Here is a 25286-nt window from a genome sequence, read left to right as displayed (position 1 = left end):
ATTATTGTTGTGCACTCACTAGTCAAAAATATTTAATGCCATGAGAAGTTGAGAATTCAGACGAGTGTCTTCACATTCCTAACTGCTACTCAGTTCCTCCAGTAAAGCTTCGTAACGGGCGTACAAAAGCAATTTAACAGTTGGCTTCCCTTTGCTTTTAGCTACAGTTCTGTGAGCCTGCAGGAAAAAATAGCAAACTTACAATTCAAATAGATTTGAGATTCTGGAAACATGAGTAATCCAAACTCAAATTTCCCACTAAGTGGCTGATGAACCACAGACACTCCGAGACTTTTACTGTGCTTGCTGTTGGTACACAGACAGATGGATCTATGCCACTCTAGTTTTTATCAGAAAATAAATACCTATTCTGAGAATCTACAACAGAACTGGAAGTATTTCTAGACAAATTAGCCAGCATTCCATCTCGTGATGGAGAGAGACATGCTGTCTTTCAGAGGGAGCCTTGCATAAGCCGTGCTGTGAGAACTCATGGGCAGCATAAAAAAATTCTTTAGGACCTTAAGGGGCTGCGGGGATGCAGCCAGAACTCTTGGTCCCTTCCTACCCTCTTCTTACTCCTCAAAGTCTTGAACCTTTTCAAGAGCAATGTCAGCTAAGCCAGTCTCACTTCCCAGCGGACTTTCAGGCTGCAGGGCTGGTGCCTCTGTCTCTTTGGTAAATTCAGGTTCTTTTGTTCCGTCAGCAGCATGATTTGGATTTGCTTCTTGGGTGGCATCTGGACCAGGATCTGACTGTTCTTCACTTGTAGAACTACCCTCTACTAGTTGCACTTCATCTAAACAAAAGAGAAATTGCATCATCAGTAAACACTGAACTCATCTGCAAGCAAACCTTTTTTTTTTACTGAAGAATAATAAACACTAGGAAATGTTGCATCAATTACAAATTTCACCAAGCTGCATCAAAAAGAGCTAAGACACAGAGTTCTGCCTGTGCTGGTGCAAGGTTGCTCTGAAACTGACCATATTAACTTCCATTTTGCCACAGGTTTTAATACAGAGGAGCAGAGTAGGACGCTACAGCTACTGGAACTGCCCATGCAGACATCCTTTACTGACACTACCCCTACAGTCAGCCTTTCAAAGAACAGCTGCAGGCCAGTTAAACCTGCGGTACAGGCGGTTTGGGGGTTTTTCTTTAAAAAAAAAGGAAACAAAGATGCCTGAGCGTGATTACAGAGGGAGCATTTGTGCATGTAACAGGCTGAAGACATTCTTTGAAAATGAACAGCTGACCACAACGAACTCTGGAGGAAGGGAGTCACCCTGAAAGGTACAACCTGACTGCACAGAGAGGAATCAGCTATTGCACCTTTACTTCTCAAGCAGTGGTAATGGAGGTGGGAAAAAAGCCCTAAAGGTTTTGCCCTGATTCTGCTAAGTAGTGAGGTAGTGATGCCGAGGGGAGAGGGAGAAAAGCCTAACTGGGGGCCCAGATACCACCAGAAGTAGTTCATCGTGGTTTCCTGGACTCTACTATGACTGACAGCCAGCTGAAAACACTGTCATAGCAAGCCACAACACTGCCAAAGCCCTGCCAAGGTCTTGTGCCCATGGAGCCAGCTGCCTTAAGCACAGGCTGAAGCCCAGACTCACACCCGGACAGTGCAAACTCTTTAACTCTTGCTTTGGCTTGTAGTTGCATCTGTGGGCTTTTTTCCCATAATGTAGAGGATTTCTGGGGAGTGTCATTAGCTTTTTGAAATGAAACTGCTGTTGATACAAGAGTTTTGATACACCACTGTTCACAAGGTGACTTGAAGCTAGGGTGAATTCACTGCCAGGCTAACAATGCCTCATCTGCTAAGGCCTATAGTGTGTTGGCCATGTAATGAAGATTAATGCATAGACAGGGCAGTAGGAACACATCAAAAATGTCCAGTTCTGTTTTGAGGAAGGGAAGAAGAACATCCCATCTCTTCTCTTGAAGAGGACAGCACCTGGCCACTGACTTGTGCAGTTAACATGAACCTGCAAGTGTGTGTAGGATCCCCGTGAGGGATCACACTGTTCACTGCTCATTTGCTATGCAGTACACTCAGGGATTTCTAGTACCCTCACCTCCAACTTCCACTGTCGCCTTGGTCCCATGCAACAGCCACCCAGGACACTTTTGCAACAGGATCATCACAGGAAGCTGTTGGAAACTTCACTAAGTGATTACCAGTTTATATCCTCCTATAGTTTAACAGCCCAGCTGAAGCAAAGAACACTCCCGTTGTAAGACAAGCGTGATTTGTCCAGTGCAATTCTACAATCCCTAAACCAAGGGGAATCCAATGAATTGTAAAAGAGGAAAAAGTGACTCCACCCCCAATTTCCCTATTATTTCACCCACAGAAACATTGTATCAGTTAAGGGAAGTGTGTGTGTGGGTGAGATACAGTAGTTTTTCTTCTGTCATGTATTAATTATTTGCTTATTGAAGGGAACAGATTAATAACACCACTAACAGTTTAAAGAGTAGTGCTACTTTCTTCACATTCGAAGTACACAACTCAATTAACTTGATGCTGTGATCATGAAGAAGAAAGTATTGAAGGATTATTTACATCTACATTAACCTTTGCAATTGGAAGGAGTGGGCTGCTTTCCTGTTACCCAACTTGTCCTACCACCTCAGAGGAAAGGCAGAGCAGCACAAAACATCTGCATGGTTCTGACTGTAAAGATTTGGATTTTGAGACAGTGCAGCATAATTCAGAATGCTGTAGTGATAGTTTGAAACCCATGTAGCTCTGGCATTAAACCCCAGACTTTAGGGAGGATGCAGCATTTGTGAATTGAAATACTGGACTTCCAACACCTGCAGCTACACTGTTATGTTACAACAGAGACTTTCTTCAACCCCAGTCAGCTGGTGCAGATCCTAAGACCTGTTGCTCTTGCTCCTTGAGGTGCAGTTAATGCAGTACTACTTCAAGGAAGTAAAATTACAGATCCTAACCTTTCTTTTGGTTTTTTTCTTGTTTCCTTTTTTCTTTGGCAGCCTCTAGTTCTTGTTTCTCATGAATTTCCTTCAGGGTCTTGCAGACTTTTTTGTGGGTGAACCAGTGTGTTTTCTGGCAGTTCTGGTCGCAGTACATCACCTGAAAGTCACCAGAGCTATCAATTCATCTTTACATACCAAACAAATATACAGTAGTTTTGTATTGCTTAGTGGACCAAGTGCATATATTACTTAATGGTATTTTTAAGCAATTTGTAAGGTCATATGGAGTGATTCTAACCTATATAAAACCCTACAGAGAATAGTTTGTTTTGTTAACTCTAGACATACAGCAATTTTACTCTTTCTTAATTCTTAAACTTGGAGATTCAAGTACTCCAACTCATGAATTTCAGGCATCCCTCCCAGAAGCAGAGGGCCTGCAAGTTTTCAGTGCAGGCACACATTCCATTCCTCCCAAGTCCATGCAGTGAATAGCCAGGCATTCAAAAAACTCAGCACCTCAGTGGCTCTAGTTTTTGTGATTCATGATGACAGTTTATGGATTCTTACCATTTTACACACGGAACATCTTTTGTCTGCTCCCTTCCCCCCACAGGTTGTACAGAATTCAGCATCCACAAAACCCACTTGGCCAGTAATAGCTTGTGTGAGTACAGAAAAGGCTGTAGGGTCAGAACCCTGCAAGGTAAGACAAGAGGTGGCAATGAGGTTAAAAAACAACGTTGTCATGAAGAGGGACACATGCAAGAGAAAAACAAAAGCAGCAGTGCAAGCTTCCAAGCGGCCAGCTGCAGTCTCACTGGAGATCCTGTAGCAGCAAGAACACAAATTCCTGAATTTCAACTAGGATGCACAACTTTACCTTATGTGCTTCACTGGAGTTACATATATGTAAAGTTAACTTAGTCCTTAGCTTCTGTAGAGGGGAGGATAACATAGAGCATTTTTTACTCTGTAAATTATTAGCACTACTTCTAATGAACTCAAAGTTCTTTATGCACTGTCACCTGCAGCTGTTTTTTGCAGAGGAGTTTCCATGGTGGCACACAGGAAGATACTTGTCACTGAAATACCACTGTGCTCAGTGTGCTCAGACACGACAGGCCAAATGTCTGGCCTCGGAATCTTCAAAACAGTCACTGGCACATTACTGGCGAGACACTGTTTGCAGGCTTTTTCCCATGCCATTCAAGCAGTGAGGTTTAGTAGATTTTATTGGTACCCATTGATTAAGATTATGTTATTCTGGGCAATGAGAGAAAACAATGCCAAGTTGCTCCAGATCTCAGTAAATCTTTAAAGTGTTAGACTGCCATGGAATCTGCACGATCCTAACTACTACAACTCCGCGGAGATGCCCTGACTGAACCCCAGTAACTGTGCATGCCAAAGGGCTTCCGGGCAATTAAAAATTTATAGCATCTTCTCCCTCCCAGTTCTGCGTAATGGACAGAAATCCAAGGTTTATTTGGAGGGAGAAGGCAGAAAAGACTGCAAGTTCTTCTAAGAAAAAAGGGACAGGAAGGGAAATGTTTACTCTGAAGCAAGTCTTAATGCATCGCAATGGTTTATGTTTTCACACTGTGTTTATTTTTCTAGCTTAGACAAACAGTAGGGATTGCATTAAGCCTCAGGACTTCTTAGTAGACTGGAGCCACTTAAGATGGAGGCTATTTTTAATTCACTCAGTATAATCCAAACACGTCACAAAATAGTTCTGCTTCCCAGCGTTGGTGCATATATAACGTTTAGCTCCCAGGGACCAGAGAGAACATTCTCAAAAAAGAATAAAAGCTCTGGTGTAAGATTTATTATGAACCAACTAATAGTACTCCAATGAAGAGTGCAAAAGCAAAGGTGTATGACGAAAACTAAGGTCAGAGTTTTTATCTGCAAATTTGATTTCCTAATTTAGACACACATTTTGCTGTGTGTTACATCATCTTGCCTCTCTCTGTGACAAAAAGAGCTGCTTTTCCTTTTTCTACCATTATATATTACAAACTTCTTGTGTACACTGGAAATAATGCATTAAATTATCTCATGTTCAACTGAATTTAGACACTGAAAAAAGAGTGCAAAAAGGGTTTCGGGTTTCGTCTGTGTCTACAGCAGTGAACTGACAAAGAGAAAGTGAATGGACATCCAGAGTAGGAAAAGAGAGCTCTGACACAGAAGCAAATTGTTTCAGTGTTCTTTAAAAGCTGAGGTATTTACTTGGTATATACTTGCTGAAGTATTTTACAGCCTTTTCCTGAGATATGTAAAATAAAATTCCAGTTTTTCAAGGAGTTCAGGGACACTGAAAACCTTTGCTTAATATAACACATTGCAGAAGCTGAGCACAGAAAGGTGGCCTCATTTAATCTGAATTTACTATGCAAGTTGCTTAGAAAGTATTTTCTTGATAGGAAAAAACTTACTATTTCAACAGGAGCGATACTTCTCACGAGCTGCTGGAGCAACGTAGCTTCACAGTAGGGAAACTTTCGGATACTTTCTCGAATTAACTTCTCTTGATACACAGGGAAACCATCTTTATCTCTCCCTTTCAAGAGACTAAATTTTTAAAACCAAAATCAATAAGAAATCACATAGGAAATGTTCAAGAACAAATACAAAGCATGCTGTACTCTGTCCTCTTTCAAATGTTAGAGAAGGATTAACGCTCAAAATAATTAAGCAACTTCACATGGTAAAGTGTTTAAAATGCAAATGGAATGAATTTTTACTCTAATGCATGATCATTATGAAATATAAAGTAAGTAAATGCTCTGAAACCACTGCTTACTGATTCAACCACACTTACAAATTCAACCACACAGAGCATAAGAATCATCCGCAGGTAGAGTAGTGTCTACACCCCACTGAAGCAGCAAAATGCTTCGTTGTGTTTAAAAATGAACGTTGTAAAAATAAACCCTGAAGAATCTCTCAATACTTTAAAAATTCTGCTTTACTTATGTTTAATACCATTAAGTCCTGATGCCTGTCTTGTCTATCCAGCTGGCTTCTACTTTTTATGGGGTCCACTGACAAACTATTTGATTTCAGTATGTGAAAGCTGACTTTGTAATTTATTTTCCACATCACACAGAACTCCATGGAGGTCTCTGGGGAAAGTGATCCCCCTCAAAGTCAGGCCACTTCCTTTGATACTTAAGATCAGGCAGGTGGCTTTGTAATTCCGAGTAGGTTCTGAAGATCTAAGTGATTTAAGAGCCCAAGTGTCATCCAGAGCCAGAGGCATTTGCAGTTCTTAGTCACTGAAGCATTTTTTTAAAAAAATCTCCCCCATATGATGGCTGGAGAGTAAAACAGCAAGAGAAATGTTCCCAGATGATCTATATTGCACTCTGAGAAATTCCTTTTTCAAGCCTCTCACTCCCCTTTTCCTCCATCACATTGCTCTCTGCTGCTTCATAGTGAAGGTGTGATTGCCAAGCTCTGACCAGCCCCAGCAGGGAGCTGAAACTCCAGGAGTTGCCTCTGTACCCCAGGAAAGGACAATGCCACTTCAGAGAAAAGGGAGTCAATGCCGCCCCAAAGTGACTGCAGCTGGGATTGTTTCAAAATTTGCTTGACATAGCCTTCAGCCAACACAACCCAATCTATTACTACAGCTGTTTTTTTTCTGTTATCTGTAAAGCTGGTTCATATATATGTATATAAATATATATATATGTCTTCAGACCTCTCAGCAGAAATACATACCTTTTGATAAATCCATCTAGTTTATCCTCTCTCTCTTTTAAGAAAGTAATACATTTCTGGAAGATGCAGCTGATGTAGTGCATTTTCATAGCAAGCACTTCATTCATGTCTTTCTGCTTCATGCATTTCTCACAAATTAGATCCAGAACCCTGTAACATTTCTGCAGTGCTTCTACTTCAGCCAACAGAGGGTTCTCTTTTACCAGCAACACAATCTATGAGGAAGATTGAAGAAAATATAATCTGGTTAGGAACTAATAACTTTAAACTTGTGCATTAGCAACACAGGTTATATAGCTCACTCTGACCAAATTTCTGTGGAGTTCCTAATAGTCCTTTCCTTCCATCTTGAGCAGTCTTCCCCTTCTTTTTTCAGTCATTACTTGGTATTATTATTTAGTATACTGCAATTCACAGTTCCCATGCAAGAAACATTTAAAATTAAGACTGGTATCAGAAATAATAAGGATTTTTTCAGAATAAGAACCTGAAGAACCAAAGCAGTGTGAAAACAGATACAGAAACAACCACACGCTGTCTAAAATCTCTTTCCTTTGAACACCTAAATTAAAATGGTTGCATGTGATTTAAGCAGCTTCACAGGACACAGCAAACCCACGTACCCTTGGAGTTACATGAGGGAATGGTTTAGCTTAGGACGGGAATGGTTGGACTTGATGATCTTAAAGGTCTTTTCCAACCTTGTGATTCTGTGATTCTTCAAGTGGAGTAGTAAAGCTCTGAACTAACCATTTGAAGAGGAAACAGTATACTCTACTTACTCAGTAAATTAGCTGCCAGTGGTACCTTACCATTTGTATGTGCCACAGATACCTGGTTGGTAAGCACTGACAAATTCAGCCTAAGGAACTTGTCTCTGAATTTAAGTATATTAATTTCTCAAACAATGACAGACATTATTTTCAGCAAATACACTGGTAGGCAAAAATAAACATCTCTTGCCCATACTTCCAGAAGCAGGAGCAGCAGATGTTACTATGGTGAACCAGTGATGAAGGGAAGATGATACCTGCTGAGACAAGCACTGAGAGAACAAGACGACTTTGTTAAGATCAGAAATTGGTTTATGTTTCCACTTCAAGTGGGGCCAAAAAATAGAGCCTAATGCAGTTTCCATGCCAACAAACACACACAATTTACAAATTACTCCACCTTAACAGGATGCATGTTGGTAGTAGTAATAATCTTATGTAGAGGCCCAGCTAATTTTACTGGCAGTTTTGGTTCTTTATCTAAGCCCTGTGGCTTAGTGTAGTAGTCCAGCCTTTCACGTGGAAAGAAGTTGTTGATGACGGTCACACAGTCATGTTGACCTAAAGGGAAAGAAGAAAAGTATCACCAATGACATGAAATAATAAAACCAAAAAGCAAACCCCAAATCTAATACATGCAACACAGGTGAGAATTACCCACAAAGGACCTTAGTGTGATGTGCTTCACAGCAGGGACAGCTAAGACTTGCCATTCTTTTACATGCAGTAGGTGTAACACACTGATGCCCAACAGGGAATGACTTAATGAAATTTCATTGTGAGCACTCTATCCCCTTCCCTGGTAAGCCAAAACTAAGAGAGGAAGTATTTCTCCCCAGAGTTACACTATACTAGTAGTCACGTACTGGAGTTAAAATTTCTCAAGGTAAGTTCACTCCACTTTCAAAAATTTGTGATGTTTGCACTGAAAACTTGGAAGTTTTCAGACCTGAAGCAGATAGTGTTGTACTGACCTAAAGCAGGGGAAACTGTAAGAACAGAACATGCTTAAAAATTAAAAAAGAAAAAAAAAAAGAGAACTGTGATGAAAGTAACAAGATGAGAGAATTTCCATCTCCTCCTTGTTTTCTGGATTTGACAATGTGATGGATTACTTGGCTAAAGGGAAAGTAAAATTTAGCTTCTCTAGTTCAGGACCACATCCTTTAAACTGATTGATTTATCTTGGCACTAATCCTATTAATCAGCAGAAGATAACACAGCCAACCAAATTCTAGCATTTAAAACCCTCCACAGTTTTAGGAGAGACTGTTCTAAGCTGATAGAGAGTGGCGTAAGACAAATGACAGGGGAAGAAGTATCCTCACTTCCCACACACAGACAGATGAATTAATGTTGCTTGGACAGAGCACAAAAAGAACAGGAATGGATTCCAACGTTCAGACTTTTACAGAGCAGCTTATGTCAGTATGCCTGAAAATGTTTATTCTATCCTAGTGACATGATGAGATTTTAAAGAATTCTCAAGAACTATGTTGGAGATAACATTCCCCATTGACTAGTAATTCAGCATCACATTGGAAAAGATTCTCCAAACACAATGTATAATTAATAGGAGTGGGCTTCTCTGACATACTGAGTGAAAAGATTACGTTTTTCTGCTTGAATCTCAAGTGAGCAATGTCAATCTTTTCCTCTTTAAAAGACCAGAATGGGATACAGTTGAAATGGAAACTGCACTAACTCACTACTCAAGGGAGGCTCTTGAATCCTAAACACCTAACATATCCACAAGAGAGTTCTCAGCCACTGAAATGGTATGAGAAGAAATATAGTAAAGTGAAAATACAGGTCCCCATGTTCGGTTTTTGGGAAGGTCACCTGGACAGCGATAGCGGAGTCATTAAAATGACTGCTTTTGCTGGCAGTATGTTCTCACAAGTCTGTGCTAGAAATCAAGTGGTGTATTTGGGAATGTTAATCCAGGACTCCCCCAGCACTGTCAAGATGGGTAAAGAAGTAAAGAGGGTTTAGGAAAAAAAAAAAAAAGACAAGTAAAAGAAACATAACAACAGGAAAAAGCCTAGTTGCATGTTTTGCCCGGGATCCCACAGCACACTGGAATGACATTACTTTTCTCTTGTTCTAGTCAAGCTCAGGTCACTGAGTAGTGACTACCCCAGAGCAGGTTCCCAGACCTCTCCCTCTCCCAGATGCAGAGGGCGAAGGCAGGGGCAGCAAGCACACAGCATGCTGGGGGCAGAGCTCAGGTGAGAGTTCCTGACTCTCCTGGCTCCTACTGCTACGTCCATTCCTTCCCTCTAAGAAGTGCCCATCATGCGCTTTGTCCCACGCTTCAGGCCCCTCAAACGTTACCAGCTTCCTGTCTGAAAAGGGACGACGTGACAAAAGCCTGCCCTCTTGGAGAGCAGCAGCATCAATTCTTACTGGTAAGATCATTTGTGCTGTTATGGAACAGAACTTGAATTGACTCTGTTACAGGATGAGATACGGAACAGAAGTTGAACGGCTGTGTCATTTCAGAGCAGGCAGTTAAATGATGTTTCTCCAGTGAAAAGCCTCAGAACTTAATGCTTTTACTTTTAGGAACAGACTTTCACCTTACCTACAAAAGCAGCCATCTGAGCTGCTGTCCTTCCCACAGAGTTGACAACATCAGTCTCTGCTCCAGCCTCTAACATCATCCAGGTGATTTCTTTGTTTCCTAAATTTGGGGGGAAGATAAGTCAAATGAGAGAGAACAAACCAGAACTTTTAATTCTTTATGTTGTAGAAAACCAACAAGTGAATTTCTTAACGGCCAGGAATAACACCGAGGGAAGTGAATGTTCTTAATGTAATTATTCTGAGGATGGATTAAGAGAAAGGCACGGTGCTGCCTCCTTATTTATGGCTCCAGAGGGTCCAACAAAGTACAAACCAAATTCTGGCAGGGTATATATAACTCTGCTCTCTGCAATGTACATTCAGCTCCCTGTGGAGCTTATGGGAGTCATATGCATATAAATACACTAGAGCTTGGTCCCTCTGGATAGTGGTATAGAAGCAAATTCTACTAATCTAGTTTGACAGTTCAACTACAACATTTGCTATTCTAAGAAGAAAAACAAATCCAGCACTATTATGTAGCAGGAGCATAGAGAAGAGAACAGATTGTTCCTTTCTCCACAGCGGGAACTGGGTGTTCAGACTGGGCTAAATACCAAGTAAAATGAAGCTAAAATTTGATGGGAAGATTAGATGACTTAATTGGTGCCCTTCAGAGGCTAATAAGGACACTTGTCACCACTCGTGCTGGTTCTGCTTTCAGAGGTATTCTTACTTTATCAGATTTTGTACATACACTAAGTACAGAAAAGTGAACATAAAAAAAGGGGGTGTTTGATGGAAATTAATGTTCCTGATTTGAAAACAAAGGCCTTGCGTCAGTGCTGCTCACGTAGCTTTTGCACTCACAGATAACAGACCTTAAAGTCAACATTCAGTAGCATTCAAACCCAAGATGACAGGTTAAAAGCTCAGCTGCAAGAAAATGGTAAAAATCCAGCTTTTTCCATAAAGCTGCAGTCATTTAACATCCTCTAAGAGTTTGTTCCCCTCTACCTGCTGCAGTTCTGATATTGCTTAATGCCATGGAACACAGAAACTTCACATATCTTTTTGACACAAGTTTCAGCAAAAAAGCAATCTGATTGATCCAGCTAAGGGTTGTACACACACCTAAGCCTTACCTTTTTATATACTTAGGATGAAAGAAGGCAGGGTTTAAACTCTACCTGCTAAGAAACTGTGCTTCCCTAGAATCTCCTTTTTGGTAATGCTTAAGTGACCTAGTAAAGACAACAATTAAAATAACCAAATATTCCCAAATCTTGTCTTTTCCCCAGAAGAAATAATGGGTTTGGTGTTTTGGTTTTTTTTTTGTGTAGTGTCTTTTTGTCACTCAAAGAAATATTTTTTCCTTTCATCAGGGAAAAGGAATAGCCAGAGGAAAGCTGCAAACCACCACCTGAGACAGGAGATACATATACAGCTGTAAGTACTCTCATAAAAAGAAACAAACCCGAAACAAAACAAATGCAAAAAGAGAGGGGAAATCAATGTGAGAAAGTGTGTTTTCAAAACTTACTAAATACATTTTTGAAAGCCCACATGATAATTGCAGAAACAATGTAGGAGAAAGGCAAAATTTGAAAAATACTGGATTGATTTGACAAGCCTCAAATATTACTAAAAGCTACCGCTCTGTAGTCCTAGAGGGGTTTGGTGCAGCATCTTTTTCAGCATAATATATATTCAAATATTATCAAAGAGAATGTGTCCCACTGCACAAGAAAACTGTCAAAGGAGACTGAATTTTGAGCCCTGTAACAAACAGGACAAAGTACAGATAGAAAATATGCCTCAAAATGCTGAAGAAAGCAGTTTTTACATGAAAAAAGATCCCAAGCCTAACAGTAGCTCTCCTGTCCACTGTCCTGGTGATTCAACTGGTCTTGAAATACTTGCATGGTTCGGTTAAGTAACGGTAAACCTGACTAATAAAAATACATCAACATTTTTCATATTAATTTATGATAAACTGTACCTATCAATGTCATAAAAAATCAGTGACCTAAGTACAGTAAGAAGTTACCTGAAAGCCCAGCAAACATCAAGGCCGTGTATCCGTGCTCATGTTCATTGCAGTTGACATCAGCTCCATGTCTCAAGAGCAACCTGCACATGTCCACTTTCCCTTTGTAGGCTGCGTGCATTAGGGGGGTCATGCCATGCTAGCCAAAGACAGACGAAGGAAGAGGCAGACAAAAAGGAGTTTGTTAAATGTCTTGATCTCATCCATACACTTGATAATTTCTGATAGCACACACATATTCAGTATAACTACCAAAGTCTCATATATTTAGGTTAGTAACAACAAAAAAGGTCACAAAATAGTGATGAAAAAATATGGCTATTAAAGTGCAGATTTTACATTTCCATCATTTCCACGTCACTTTTCTGATTACGCTGTGCTGTATCTATGAAAACAGACCAGCGGTGAAGAACTAAAGCCCATTTAATGAGAATTTGTCATTAGCCTTTTGTGTAAGACATTAGTGTTAGAGAACTAATGCTTCTGCTAGCAGGAGAAGAGTGTTTTGTAAAATTTGTCAGGTTCCTAAGTTATTTCACCCGTGCATTATACGATAAGCAACAAGAAAATTGGGAATAGGCTGTTGTCAGTTTTGCCATTACGAAGATCTGCGGTTTCTGAAACTCATCTTGCTCCTTTTTAGTCATGATTACTAATAATTCTGCTATCCTTCTCTCCTCCATTTATCCACCTTCTTCGTGTTGTGTCTGTGATCTTACACCAGCCAGAGCTCTGACAGCCCTTGTGAAGACACAGAGCTCCAACTAGCTTTAACAACCATGCAGTCTATAGCCTGGCATTTGATAAACTGCACCAGTACGAAAAGCATTAGGTGCAGCAAGGGAGGCACAGAGTTATTATTAGAGTTGCACTGGTGTGGTTATAAAAGCAAACCTGGGCAAAGCCTGGGGGGGATTTTCAGAACTAGGGTGAACTGTTAGTGCAGGCTCTTTCCCTCTCCAAGGGCACGGAGAAGCACATTTCTGTTTGAGAAAATTGCATGACATTCTGGTTTTAGAATTTGATACTCTTTTTCCAATATGCTGTTTATTTTCACTTAACATCAAGTCAGGATTCACACTATCAGCCAAGGCATAATAATTGCCCAAGAACATTCTCCAGCACTGAATACAAGGGAATGTGCTTTAGCTTGTCCCTGAAGGAAATCAAAATAGCATTTTCTTCCTTCTTTTTTTTCAGCTTAAGGCTGTGTGCCTGAATTTACTCATGTATGCCATTGATGCAGCTTCCTAAATGCACGGCAATGGAATACTCTGAAATAACCTAATTATCAGTTTGAGCCTTAATATATATTTGTTTCAGATTATGATAGTTAAAACCTAATTCAGTTAAATTTACCAGTGTAATTAAAGAAAAAAATCCCCAAGTGAGGAAATATGGTAAGTTAAAATAATTTTAAAGTAGTATATTCTCAATACTCCCCATCCTAACTGAAAAGAATAAAAAAATGATTATTTGATTCAGTGTATTTTCGCAATTCAAAATATTTTGGTAAACTGCAATATAAAATGCCATTAAAGAAAAAAAAAAAGACCAGGAGAGCTCACTGCACAAACACGAAATAAATTTGTGACTGTTTTTTCCTAGGTTTCATTTGTGGCCCTATAACAGCAAGCAAAGGGTTTCTATCCTAATACCCAAGCTACACTATGTTATACTGACAGCCACTTGTAGGGGTCAGCCCCAGTCTGGGAGGCACAGTGTAGGTTTGCCCCCTTCATCAGTGCAGGGAAGTACCACTGTGAGGGGACACGAACACCGTGAGGTTTGGGACTGGAGAAGGAATGAACAATGACTTTATGTTTGATGTTGTCTTGAATGCCAGTTTTTTCAATTTAAAAATCTGTCTGAAGATTATAGGACAAAAGAAAGGGTTGGAGGTTTTTTGTCATCCCTTCCTCCTGGGAAACCTTTTTTTTTTTTGAAAGCCTTTGATTAGATCTTGAAAGCGTCAGGCTGTGGTGTGGATCAAAAACCAACATATCAGGCAGAAAACACATGGACAGTTGTTACAAAAATCGGACGTAAAGCCACATACTAATGTGGCTTTCACACTCACAGCAAACAAAAAGGGACAGGCTAGACACAAGCTTAGACACAAGCTTATCTGGAAAAGCTTGGTATCCTGCACTCTGGCCCTATGCAGCACCTGAAATGACTGCAAATACTCTTCTCGGGCTGAATATCAAAGACAGGTCCAGCAACAGTCTGTTTTCTGACAGATGACATTTGGATTGTCAATAGAACTTATTTAAAAGAATAAACCAGCAGAAGCATACAGATGAAGCAATTTATTCTTCCACTATTGAACACAGGATGAAGAAACCATTTTCTACCAGCTACTACATAACATTCCCCTGTCCAAAAATCCAGTCTTTTAACCTCATTCCCCAGAACAAAAACTAATCTTTCCTAGTTTCTTGTTTACTTTGCAGGGATGTTACATGGCTTACAGGGAGCAAAATTAACATCTTCCATCTTCTGCAGGGCTGCAAGTATTGCCTGCATGTCTGGCTATACAAGGGGAACAGTTTGTAGTACCTCTAGAAATTGCCTGGCACCTCCCTTGACCGGGTCCTTCAGCTCATCAACTAAAAAAGGGCTGCCTGGCACAACAGGGCTATTCCTCACAACACAGCCAGCTCAGCCATTACACAAAACCCTTCCCAGTTCCTGGTGTTGAACATATACCCAAAGCAGGGTGAGGGATGAAATTCCATGAGCTAAACTGAACTAACGCTGCCACAGTAGGGGAGCTAACTGAATAAAAAAACCACATCACACTGTGAGGTCACTGGGCTGAATCAGGGAAGAAAAGCATGCACAGGGAGGCAGGAGGGGCAGGTGAGTCCCCCAACCAGGGAGGGGTTGAGGTGCACCACCAGAAGAAGCAGCAGGCTAGGAGACATATGCCTCCACAGGATAAATAAAACCACATTTATAAACAGAATAAACTGGAAATGCAACCTTCTGCTTTCTAGGAACTATGGAGGAAGTTTTCAACAACACTGTTTGTCAACTTGTGTTGACCAGAGGAACTGGGGAGTGGCAGTGGCAAGGGGACAAAAAAAAAAAAAAAAAACAAAAACACACACCATCTTGCATCCTGTGTGTATGTGGCACAAAAACCGTTGTGAGCATTTGAACACTCGTTCTACTCTGTGAGAACTCAGACATGGTACATGGATATTTTTAAACGCTACTGTATTCTGGATAACGTGCCCATGATTTGCTATTCAAGTAGCCACCTGGACTCGAGTTACTGGAGAAAAGAGGCATCAAAGTGGTCCAAACATGCCCAGTGTTTTAGACTTCACATGCTCACTTCCTCCTGCCTCTCAACTGTGGAAACTTGTTCAAGATGTGGCACAGAGAGGCTGGAGCACTTTGGAGCGGCAGATAGCGGGGTACACCACAGCTCTGCATGTGTGAATACCAGCTACTGAAATAGAGCGGGAGGGGGCTGTTAAAATCCTAGTTGAGAAACACTTGTATGCTGAGAACATTAAATCATCCACCTCTCCCTCTCTCCCAGCTCATTTTGCAATGAGGAACCCAGCCCCACATTAATATGGAAACAGTGCCTTAATTTATTCTTTAGATTCAGGCAACTATACCAGTTCTATTTATTTGGAAAATTGTAAGTGAAAAACATATACTGTAGGTTTGGCTTTTATTTGAGACAATATTGGGGAAGCTGCTAAGAAAGAAACAAATGATGCAAAAAGAGCAGGTGCCACAGGGAACACAGAAACACCAATTGTGCAATGTCTTTGAAATCAGCTTTCCTAAAAAGAGAGACAAAAAAAGGGAAGAGTGCTGCTGAAATTAGACCAGCTGACTAAGACTGGTTCAGGCAGCTATTTGGATCTGGACTGTAAAAATGTCTCTGAGTTTCCACAGAAATGGTACTGAAAGCTGCTGGTCTAGAAATACATGTCCTGATTTTCACTGGATGAAAACCTTTAGAAATTTCACCCTTAAAGCTTCTCAGTAAAACTGCCCTTAGCTTAAACTTACTGTAAGCAGGATTTGGAAGGCAGTCAACAGGTACATGCATGGATAGCTAAGTATTAGCTACTGAGAATATGAAATACTGTGCAATGAGTGTTGATCATAGCTAGAGATTGATAGCTCTCCTCCGTTATAGTCACAGAAAGCATTCGTTTGGAAGGGACCTTTAAAAGTCATCTAGTCCAAGACTCCTGCAGTAAGCAGGGACACCTTTAACTAGATCAGGTTGCTAAGAGCCCCATCACACCTGACCTTGCATGTCTCCAAGGATGGGAACTCTATTACGTTCCTGGGCAACCTGTTCCAGTCTCACCACCCTCATAGTGAAGCACTTCTTCCTAATGTCTAATCTAAACCTACCCTGCTCTGGTTTAATGACACTGCCCCTCATCCTATCACTACTGGCCCCTACAGTCCCTCCCCAGCTTTCCTGTAAACCCCTTCAGGCACTGGAAGGCTGCTATAAGGTCTCCCTAGAGTCTTTTCTTCTCCAGGCTGAACAACCCCAACTCTCTCAGCCTGTCTTCATAGGAGTCTGATCATCCTCATGGCCTTCCTTTGGCTCTACTCCAAGTGGTCCACGTCCTTCTTCTGTTGAGGGCACCAGAGCTGGACCAGGTAGGGTCCCATGAGAGTAGAGGGGAATAATCACCTCTCTCAGTCTACTAGTTATCCAGGATGCGATGGGATTTCTGGGCTGTGAGTGCACATTATTGGCTCATGTCCAGCTTTTCATTCATCAATACCCCCAAGTCCTTTTCTGCAGGGCCGCTCTCCATCACACCTTCCCCCAGCCTGTATCGGTAACGAGGACTGTCCCAACCCAGTGCAGGACCTTGCATTTGTCCTTGTTGAACTTAAAGGAGGTTTGCACAGGGCCACCTCTCTAGCTTGTCCAGGTCCTCTGAATGACAACCCATCCCTCTGGCACATCAACCATACCACTCAGCTTGGTATCATCTGCAACTTGCTCAGGGTGCACTCGATCTCACCATCTGTCATTGATACAGATATTAAACAACACTGGTCCCTGAGGGACACCATTTGTCACCCCTCTCCACCTGCACATTGAGCCATTGACCACCACCCTCTGGATTTGACCATCCTGATGAGCTGTTGATTTCACATATGTAACACATTAGATTCCCTTGACAGCCCTTCTGTTCATTTCCAGGGATGAAAAGTTAGTCTACATCAGTCAGCAACCTGAATTGAAACCAGATAATTTTTAATAGCTGGTGAATTTTCTTTGGTTTGTGTATTTTGAAATACCATGTAAAAAGCATCAAGACAGAACTTTCTCCTCAGTAAAGGCCAAGGATCTGGGCATTTTCTGCCAGCACAGGGAGTTCATACTGGAATAGCAAAACAGATTAACTGAAAAACCCTCCACCGAACATAATCAGTCTGAGTAAAGCTACACGTATCTCATACACTAATAAGCAGGCTGCTGCTGTAATTCCCAGAAAGCACTCAGTTCTGTAATTAGCATACAGAAGCAGACTGTTTCTAAAAAGTATTTTATTACAGAAGTGAACAGCTGAATTACCACAGGAAAAAAATAAACGCTGCTAATGCCAAATGATAGTTCTGTATATAAGAAGATTATAAACGACCTTAAAAATACTTTAAATACAGAAAAACTATGAAGCCTTTTCAGGGGAAGTCACTTTGCTTGATTTACAGAAAAATATAGGCTTGTATTATATACAGTGCTCCTTCACACACTTAACTACCAACATGGCTGGAGGAAACATCCACAGCTAGAAAACCCATGCAGTTCCTCTAGGCTGCCTTTCCACAACAATCTGAAAGATCTTCACCACACCCTGCAAGTGGATGGAGTTGAAGTCAGCAAACTGCCAACATGAAGTCACAACATTATTTACAAGCTCTGTGCTCCCAGGGGAAAGAAAGTTCCTGAGCACTTTCTTCCACACTATGTTTCCAAATTAGCAGCCACTCCATCTAAAATAGGACAGAAAATTACCAGGCAGTGTGCATTTAAATGACATATATTTTGCATCCACTTCCCTTGCCAATCTACTTGTCCTAATATAAAATATTAGGGTCACCTGAGCGCAAATGCCCCTGAAGTTTTAAAGTTGCCAGAATCAAACTGCTGAAGACAAGTTTTGTGGAAGAGCTGTTGTTTCCTTTGTTTTCAGAGACAGTGACTGAACCTAAATATCTCTCCTTTCTTCAATTACCTGAACCCAGATAGAAACAACAAAAAAAAGTATTAGGTTGAAAAGGATGCTGAGAAAAAAAAACCAGGACAATCTCATCTGGTTATCTACAACCTTGTGGAAGATGGGCATCTGTGACACAAGTTTGAATGAAGGGGTCTTACTCTGCTTCCAAGTGACCTACCGTTTCCAGTAAAGCACTGCAGGTAGGAAGAGGTGACACATGGGCAGGAGAAGCAAATAAGACTCAGAGAAGAATTGTTTTTATTTTTTAAATACATGCATCAACAGCAGGAGCAAAGCTGAAATACTGTGTCCAGGTCATACCCACATTTTTGAAGATGCTAAAACAACTGGAAAGGATTTGGAAAAGGGCCATGATTATGGCTCAGTTACTGAGGAACATAAATTTAGACATGATGCTTAAAAAGTCAACACCGTTGGAAGATGTCAGAATGTGACTTGGTCCTGGTCTAAATTTACATAGAAAAAGATTGTTGGTTGTCAGTAGTTTTTAATGTAGAAGAAAACAGATCTAAATGGTCAAAGAAAAAAAATAAAGGGACTGTGCGTTTATTTTTTTACAATTAGGAAGTGCAATATGTAGCAGCCTGATGCTGGATGATGTGGATTCTCCTGGCTGTGGAAATTATTACATTGTAAGGGCATGTTTTCTGTAGCACAAACAGAGGAGAGAATTACATTAAACCTGTGCTCATTCTGTGGATTCTCACATGTAAAAAAGCCCTTAAGGAAGGAAATGAGTTCTTAGCTCCCAACTGAACTGTGCTCCCTTTGCAATATCTAAGCATTCATTTTTCAGGGCTGTTTCTTCATTTCTTAAGATTAATAAGTAACAGTAGTAATATAAATAATAATGTGAATTTCAGGATAAACAGCGGAAGAAAATGAGATCTGATGCATTCAAATCAGTCTCCAGTTGTGGTGATGCTGAATAACAGATGAAGCTAATGTTTCACTGGGGTTTCACACACTCTATTTATGTATAGGTACTAAAATAACACATTAAAGGGAAAATGGTTTATAATAGAAAAATTCTAATAGCTGACATGAAGTGGCTGATGGATTAAGAATCCTAAACAAATCTGAGCCCTTTCCTGTTCAATATACATCATTACACACTGCTCTTGGGGATAGAAAAGAGCCTGCATGAAGGCCATTGCATGAACTTTTTAAGCCTTATGTGCCTGGGGTGTATTTAGTCAGATGTGAGCATTAGACAAGTATTGCTAATACTACTTCTTCAACAATAGCCCGAGGCATAACTCAACTTTGGTTTCTATTAATAAACCACCTCGTTTCAACAGAAACCCTGCATATTGCACTAATATTGCATCAAGGGTGTAATGCTTCAGCGCTAGTTCAGTAACTGCACTACAAGGTTTCAAAGTCTGTTCAATGAAACACACTTGCAACTGTACTTCTTAAAAGGCCATAAAATAAAATACAGTTGCAAACTTAATTACATTGTATCTTGGGTTGCTACAGTGTACTTCAAGCTTAGCTTGACTAGTGTCAAAGAGCTTGGGTTAAGCCTGAGGTAGTAATGTCTTAAGGGCTGCAGAACAGTTGTTTGATTAAAAGATATTTTTATGTATTATTATGGATTTAAAAAGAAATTTAACCCACATATGTTTGGATTCTTGCTCAGACAGCTGTTGTGGGGGGTTTTGGTGTGGGTTTGGGGTTTTTCTGGGGGTTTACCATGCAGTTCAGGTAAACCTCCAGTTTGATGCACATAGTCTGCAATAATTTGTGGATGCCTGAAAAATAGAACTTTTATTCCTCAAGATTTTGCATTTTGTTTTCTTTTAGGCTTACTGTGCAACAGAGCTTGGAGCAGGGTCTGATGTGGCTGGTATGGAAACAAAGGTTGAGAAGAAAGGAGATGAGCATGTTATTAATGATCCAAGATGTGGATCACAAATGGTGAGAAAGCAAACTGGTGGTTTAACTCACGTTATATTTTCTGTTAAGAGTTACATAGTGACTTTGTTCCCCCTATGTTAAATTCTTTAAAGATCTGTTCTAAATTTGATAGTTCATTGTGTTTCAACACATGCCACTTTAATCTCTGACCAGTTTGTCAGGGTAGGATGTAAGAATGTACTCTCAGTGCTGTGCAAAGCCTAAAAAGCAAAAAAAAGCAGTGACATGACACATCCTCACTCAAAAAGGCCTCTTGAATCTAGTTTGTCAGAAGCTTGTTGAAATTCATGCATTATAAACTAAGGTTTAAATGTTCAACCGTATTAAAAAGCAATTAGAAAAGGGATATGTTGGTGGTACAAAAAAGGCTAACAATATTCCAGGAACATAACCAGTAGATGAAGTGATAATTTTCCTCCATTCAGCATTTATGAGACCACATGTACCAATTCTGAAGGCCCAATTTCAGGCCTTCCAGAACAAAGACATGGATAAACTGTAGCAAGTTCAGCAGAGTGCCACCAGGACATGGTGGGAACTTTAGCACTTGCACATCTAAAGGAGGCTGCAGGAACTTGGCTTGTTCAGCCTACAGGGCAATAGGCTTTGGTGGGACCCAGGAGCAGCCTGCCAGTGCCTACAAGAAGATGCTGGAGAAGACAGAGCCAATATCTTCACTTATGGCAGCAGAAGGGCAAGAGACAATGAGCATAAGTTGAAATAGAGGTTCAGACATGAGGGAAAAACACTTTGTCTGTAAGTACAGCAAGGCAGAGGAACAAGTTGCCCAGAAAGACTGTGCAGTCCCCATCCCTTGAGACTTCAAAGGCCAGACAGGATAAAGCTCAGAGCAACCTCATCTGGCCTTTGAGCTGAAGCTGCCTTGAAGAGGAGGCTGAACTAGAGACCTTCTGGGGTCCCTTCTAGCCTGATTTCCCAGTGATACTATGAAATTATAAAGCTGAGAATAAAACAGAAACTGACACTCAGATTAATAAATTACACATTGATCTAACATGCAAGCCAGTTTTGCTTCTAGATTACACTTCATATTAACATTGCATACTTTAGAAAAGCAATGGAAAAAGAAAAAGGGCAAACAAATATAAACATCACACAAAGTTCCTTTCTCCATGAACTTCCTCTCACCTTCAGGTAGCACTTAAGGATTTTACTTTCTACACATCCATCATATTTGCCTCTGCAAAAGACAGTGTGTTTTCCACTTCTGACCTGAATGCTCACTGAATAAGTTCATGGTTCTACAAAGATAAGGCTCTGGGTGATGAGATGCAAGTGTGAGATGGGAACAGGTATTCTTTATCCACACTGTCTGCTGCTAGCAGAGGGACTACAGTTTGGCAGAAGTGACAAGAAGTCAGGGAACACCCCTACATGCCTTGACGCAGTTTTCCTCTTACCTTGCAGGCACCAAAGCTCACGCTGGAGAAAATACTAACAGTGTAGAACTTTAAATAACTTAAAGTAACTTCCTTAAAAACAAAAAACAAGAGCTCTTCAAGCGTTTGTTATTCAGCTGCAAGCTGGAAGTATCTTCTGAGTAACTCTGATTTCCAGGAGCCTGTATAGTAATGTTACTGAACACTAAGAAGGCCTCCAGACCTACTATCTTCATTGCTAAACCCAGCATAATACTTGTACAGTTTTTCTGTACCTCATCCAAGCAATTGACACGGACATTCTTGCTGGCCAGTAGCCTTCCAGCCTCTTCGGTGTTTCCTTTAATTAAAAAAAAGAGAAACAGAGAGAGAAATGGGGGTAAGAAAGGGAATAAATTGAGAATCAAATGGAAAAAGATCAATTCCATTCCAGATAAGAATCAAAATCTTTGTATATTAACCACTTGAGTGTAGATTATCCAACAATAAATCAAGAATGAAGAGTGTTGTGTTCTAGAAGCTAAAAGACAAGCAGTCACAACATCAAAGAGTAGTCTGAGACCTCTGTTTGCGCTAGAAGCAAACAGCCATTTTTGTGAAGTAAACAATCTACATGTACACACACAAGAACAGAACCCTAATAGGTCTCTTCATAAACTGCATCAGAACAATTCTGAGTAAGTAAAATGACACTGAGCACTTTAACACATTCAGTACTTTGACCTCTGTTTGAGCACCTTATGTCTAAGACTCTTCTGGTCTGAGTGAAACATGCTGTAGTTTACTTGCATCCACTTCCTGTTCAAATCCCAAATTTGCAACATTTTACCTTCCAGGTCCAGGAAGTGGAAGGAATCTGCTTTTGGTAATAAGGGAACTGAGGTATGTTGACCACTGACATCTGCCAAAAGCATAAGTAGGCTGAAGTTGGGGGGGGGAAAAAATCCATACAAGGAAAAACAGGCCATGGCTTTGTATTTTTCAATTTGCTACAAGAATCCCTTCAGCTAAGATCTAAGAACCTGTTTTAAAGACCACTGGAAGCCTATTCAGCAATGTCAATATAACATCAACAGACATTCAAACAAATAGAAATAAAAGAACATTCAAGTCTAAGCTAGGTTAATTAAATTTATTGTAACTGTACATTAACAGAAATTTCTGATCAGTAATACAACCATAAGCATAGCTTTTTCAGCAGTGATGTGCTTACTAAAAATAAGCATTAGATTCCCCCCCATTTTCATGACAGGCTTCACGTTCATCTTCGTTATATCACTAGGAGGTACTCCTCCTACAAATTTTCCACAAAGCAGCTCTTGTAACTTGTGGCTCATTTTCTTTCAAAAAGCATTACAAATACGAGAAATCATTTATTTTCATAAAGTTTTTGGTGTAGTTTAACTATAATGAAGAGGCATCTATAACCTTTAAAAAAAAAAATTTAATGCCTGTCACCCAAGTACCCAAGTCATCTCACACATCTGATAAAGACCTAGTAAAATGCACAGTCAGGGCACTGTCAACTAGCCTACTCCCCCAAATACATAAATTTATTTTTAAAAAATATGTGAGAAGCTTCTTAGGTTCTGAAGCAGTTTTCAGAACATCCCAGCAAAAGAACCAACATCAAAAGGAATAAGTCTTCAAGCGGTGATCTTCAAAGAAAATTTTAATGCAAGTGAAGCAAAGTTGCATCTACAACTTTAGATTTCTGTATGAAAAAACACTGAAGGATTTCCAAAGGAGACACTAAACTGACAGAAGTCAGACTTCTGTAACTGGCTAGAGCTTAAAGATGGTGCCAAGGTGTTTGTAGTGGTATGCAGTACAAAGCCAAGAGACAACAGGCAGAAGTTGAGAGAAAAAGAAGCTTCAGACTTCACATAAGGAAATACATTTTCTCCATGAGCCCAATAGGTTGCCAAGAGACACTGCAGTCTCCATCCTTGGAGGTTTTCATGGCTAGATTGGATAAAGACCTGAGCAACCTCATTTGACCTCACAGCTGACCTGTTTTGAGCAGGAGGTTGACCTAGAGACCTCCTGAGGTCTCTTCCAACCTGAATCATTCCATGATGCTAACAAGAAGCATGAGAGAAGTTAGAAATATTTGCAAGATGAAGGCCTGAAACCTGGTTGAAGTGACTCAATCAAACCAATTCTGATCCAAACTAAATTCTTTGCCAACTGTCCCATCCTTGTGTCTCTGACACCAGGAAACTCTTCAACATAAGGAAGAGTGAAGCCCAAAAACTAAAAGTTTAATTTTATATGAGATCAAATTGCCTCAAAATTGCATACAGAAATATGTGGAGCACATCAGGGGGTTTGGTTTACCCCCAACGAACAAAAACTCCACCAACTCAGAACTTTCAAAATACAATTTGGAGTATAACTATTTAGATAGGACTGTGAAATTTACATTGCTGGGCTGTGAAATCACAACTATTGTGACAAGCAGGACAGAAAGCCTGCCAGCAATAAGCATACTTGCCTCATAACATGTTGAAGGTGCAATACTTACATGAAATGCAAAATAAAAAAGTAAAAGGGATAAGAGCAGCACGATATCCTGGACAAGCTCAGATTCTGTTAATTTAAGAACATCCTGCCTGCAAGGACACCCTAGTCTGGCAAGAACACACAGAGAAACCTGTAACAGCCTAGAGAACTGGATTATTCCCAATTAAAGAAAAATAAAATTCCCCCAAGCATATTAACAGAAGTCAACAGGTAAACGTCAACGCCCATGGCTAATGCGAGCACACACAAGGAAGACATAAGCTTTCCCTGGCAGAGTAAGATCCTCACAGCTGAGCTCCCCCCAGCCTGAACTGCACGGCCTGAACTCCACGTCGGGCAAGCGGCCCCCTTCGCGCTCCCTGGACGCACAGGCCTGGCCTACGTACGGGCAGCGTGAGAGAGAAGCCTGCTGCCGCTCCCGGGGAAACAGCCGCTTTCCCCGCCAGGAGAACGGCAGCGGGGCCCAAAGGTGGGGGCTGGAAGGCAGCCCGGCCCGTACCAAGCGGCGCCCCGAGGAGCCCCACTGTACCCGGGGCCGAGCGCAGCCCGCGGCTGGCGCCAGCACGCCCAGTAACGGCTCCAGCTCCCCGACGAGGGGCCGCGGCCCACTCTTCGCCCGCCGCCGCCAAGGGCCCCGACGGCGAGTGCGAAAGCAAACCCTGCTCGGGCACAACCGGTGGGGGGGCCGCCCGGGCACGCCGAGGCCCGACGGAGCTGCACTACCGCCCACGGCCGCGGAGGGGCGAGGGCCGCGCCGGGCTCACCTGTGGCGATCACTCCCAGCAAGTCCTTCTCCTCCGGGCTCAGGTCACCTCTCCGAGGAGGAGCCATCGCGCCCCCCTGCCTCCTCCCGACGGCAAGGCAGACACTCGGAACGCTGCCGCCCGCTACAGCGAGCTCAGCCTGGGCTCAGCGACTGCCCGGGCCCGGCAGCGCCCCCCAAGCACCCCCTCCCTGCGGCGAACCCGGCAGCACCCTCCCCCGCCCCACTCCGCATGGCGACTTCCTCCCACAGCCCCGCCTCTCAAGGGGCCGGCCGTGGGGTTAAACCATTCCTGCCGAGGCGTGGGGGGGTCGGATGTCGTCTGTACTCTTCCGCCGACTT

The 25286-nt window shown here is 41.5% G+C and overlaps 1 protein-coding gene across 1 annotated transcript; it reads right to left on the bottom strand.

Moving 5' to 3' along the window:
- On the bottom strand, positions 1 to 25039 carry ANKMY2 (ankyrin repeat and MYND domain containing 2). The gene is made up of 10 exons (XM_084260566.1): positions 24946 to 25039; positions 21931 to 21995; positions 12082 to 12220; positions 10051 to 10149; positions 7864 to 8024; positions 6691 to 6905; positions 5400 to 5535; positions 3526 to 3654; positions 2971 to 3112; positions 1 to 799 (listed from the first exon to the last, which is right to left on the bottom strand). Exons 1-10 carry the CDS (start codon positions 25010 to 25012, stop codon positions 576 to 578), a joined length of 1377 nt encoding a protein of 458 aa, XP_084116692.1. The 5' UTR covers positions 25013 to 25039; the 3' UTR covers positions 1 to 575.
- Between the last annotated feature and the right edge of the window lie 247 nt (positions 25040 to 25286).

This window comes from Gallinula chloropus, assembly GCF_964237585.1.
Source record: "Gallinula chloropus genome assembly, chromosome: 2".
NCBI lineage: Eukaryota > Metazoa > Chordata > Aves > Gruiformes > Rallidae > Gallinula > Gallinula chloropus.
Note: the sequence above shows the minus strand (reverse complement) of the source record. Positions and strands in the feature narration are given on the sequence as shown.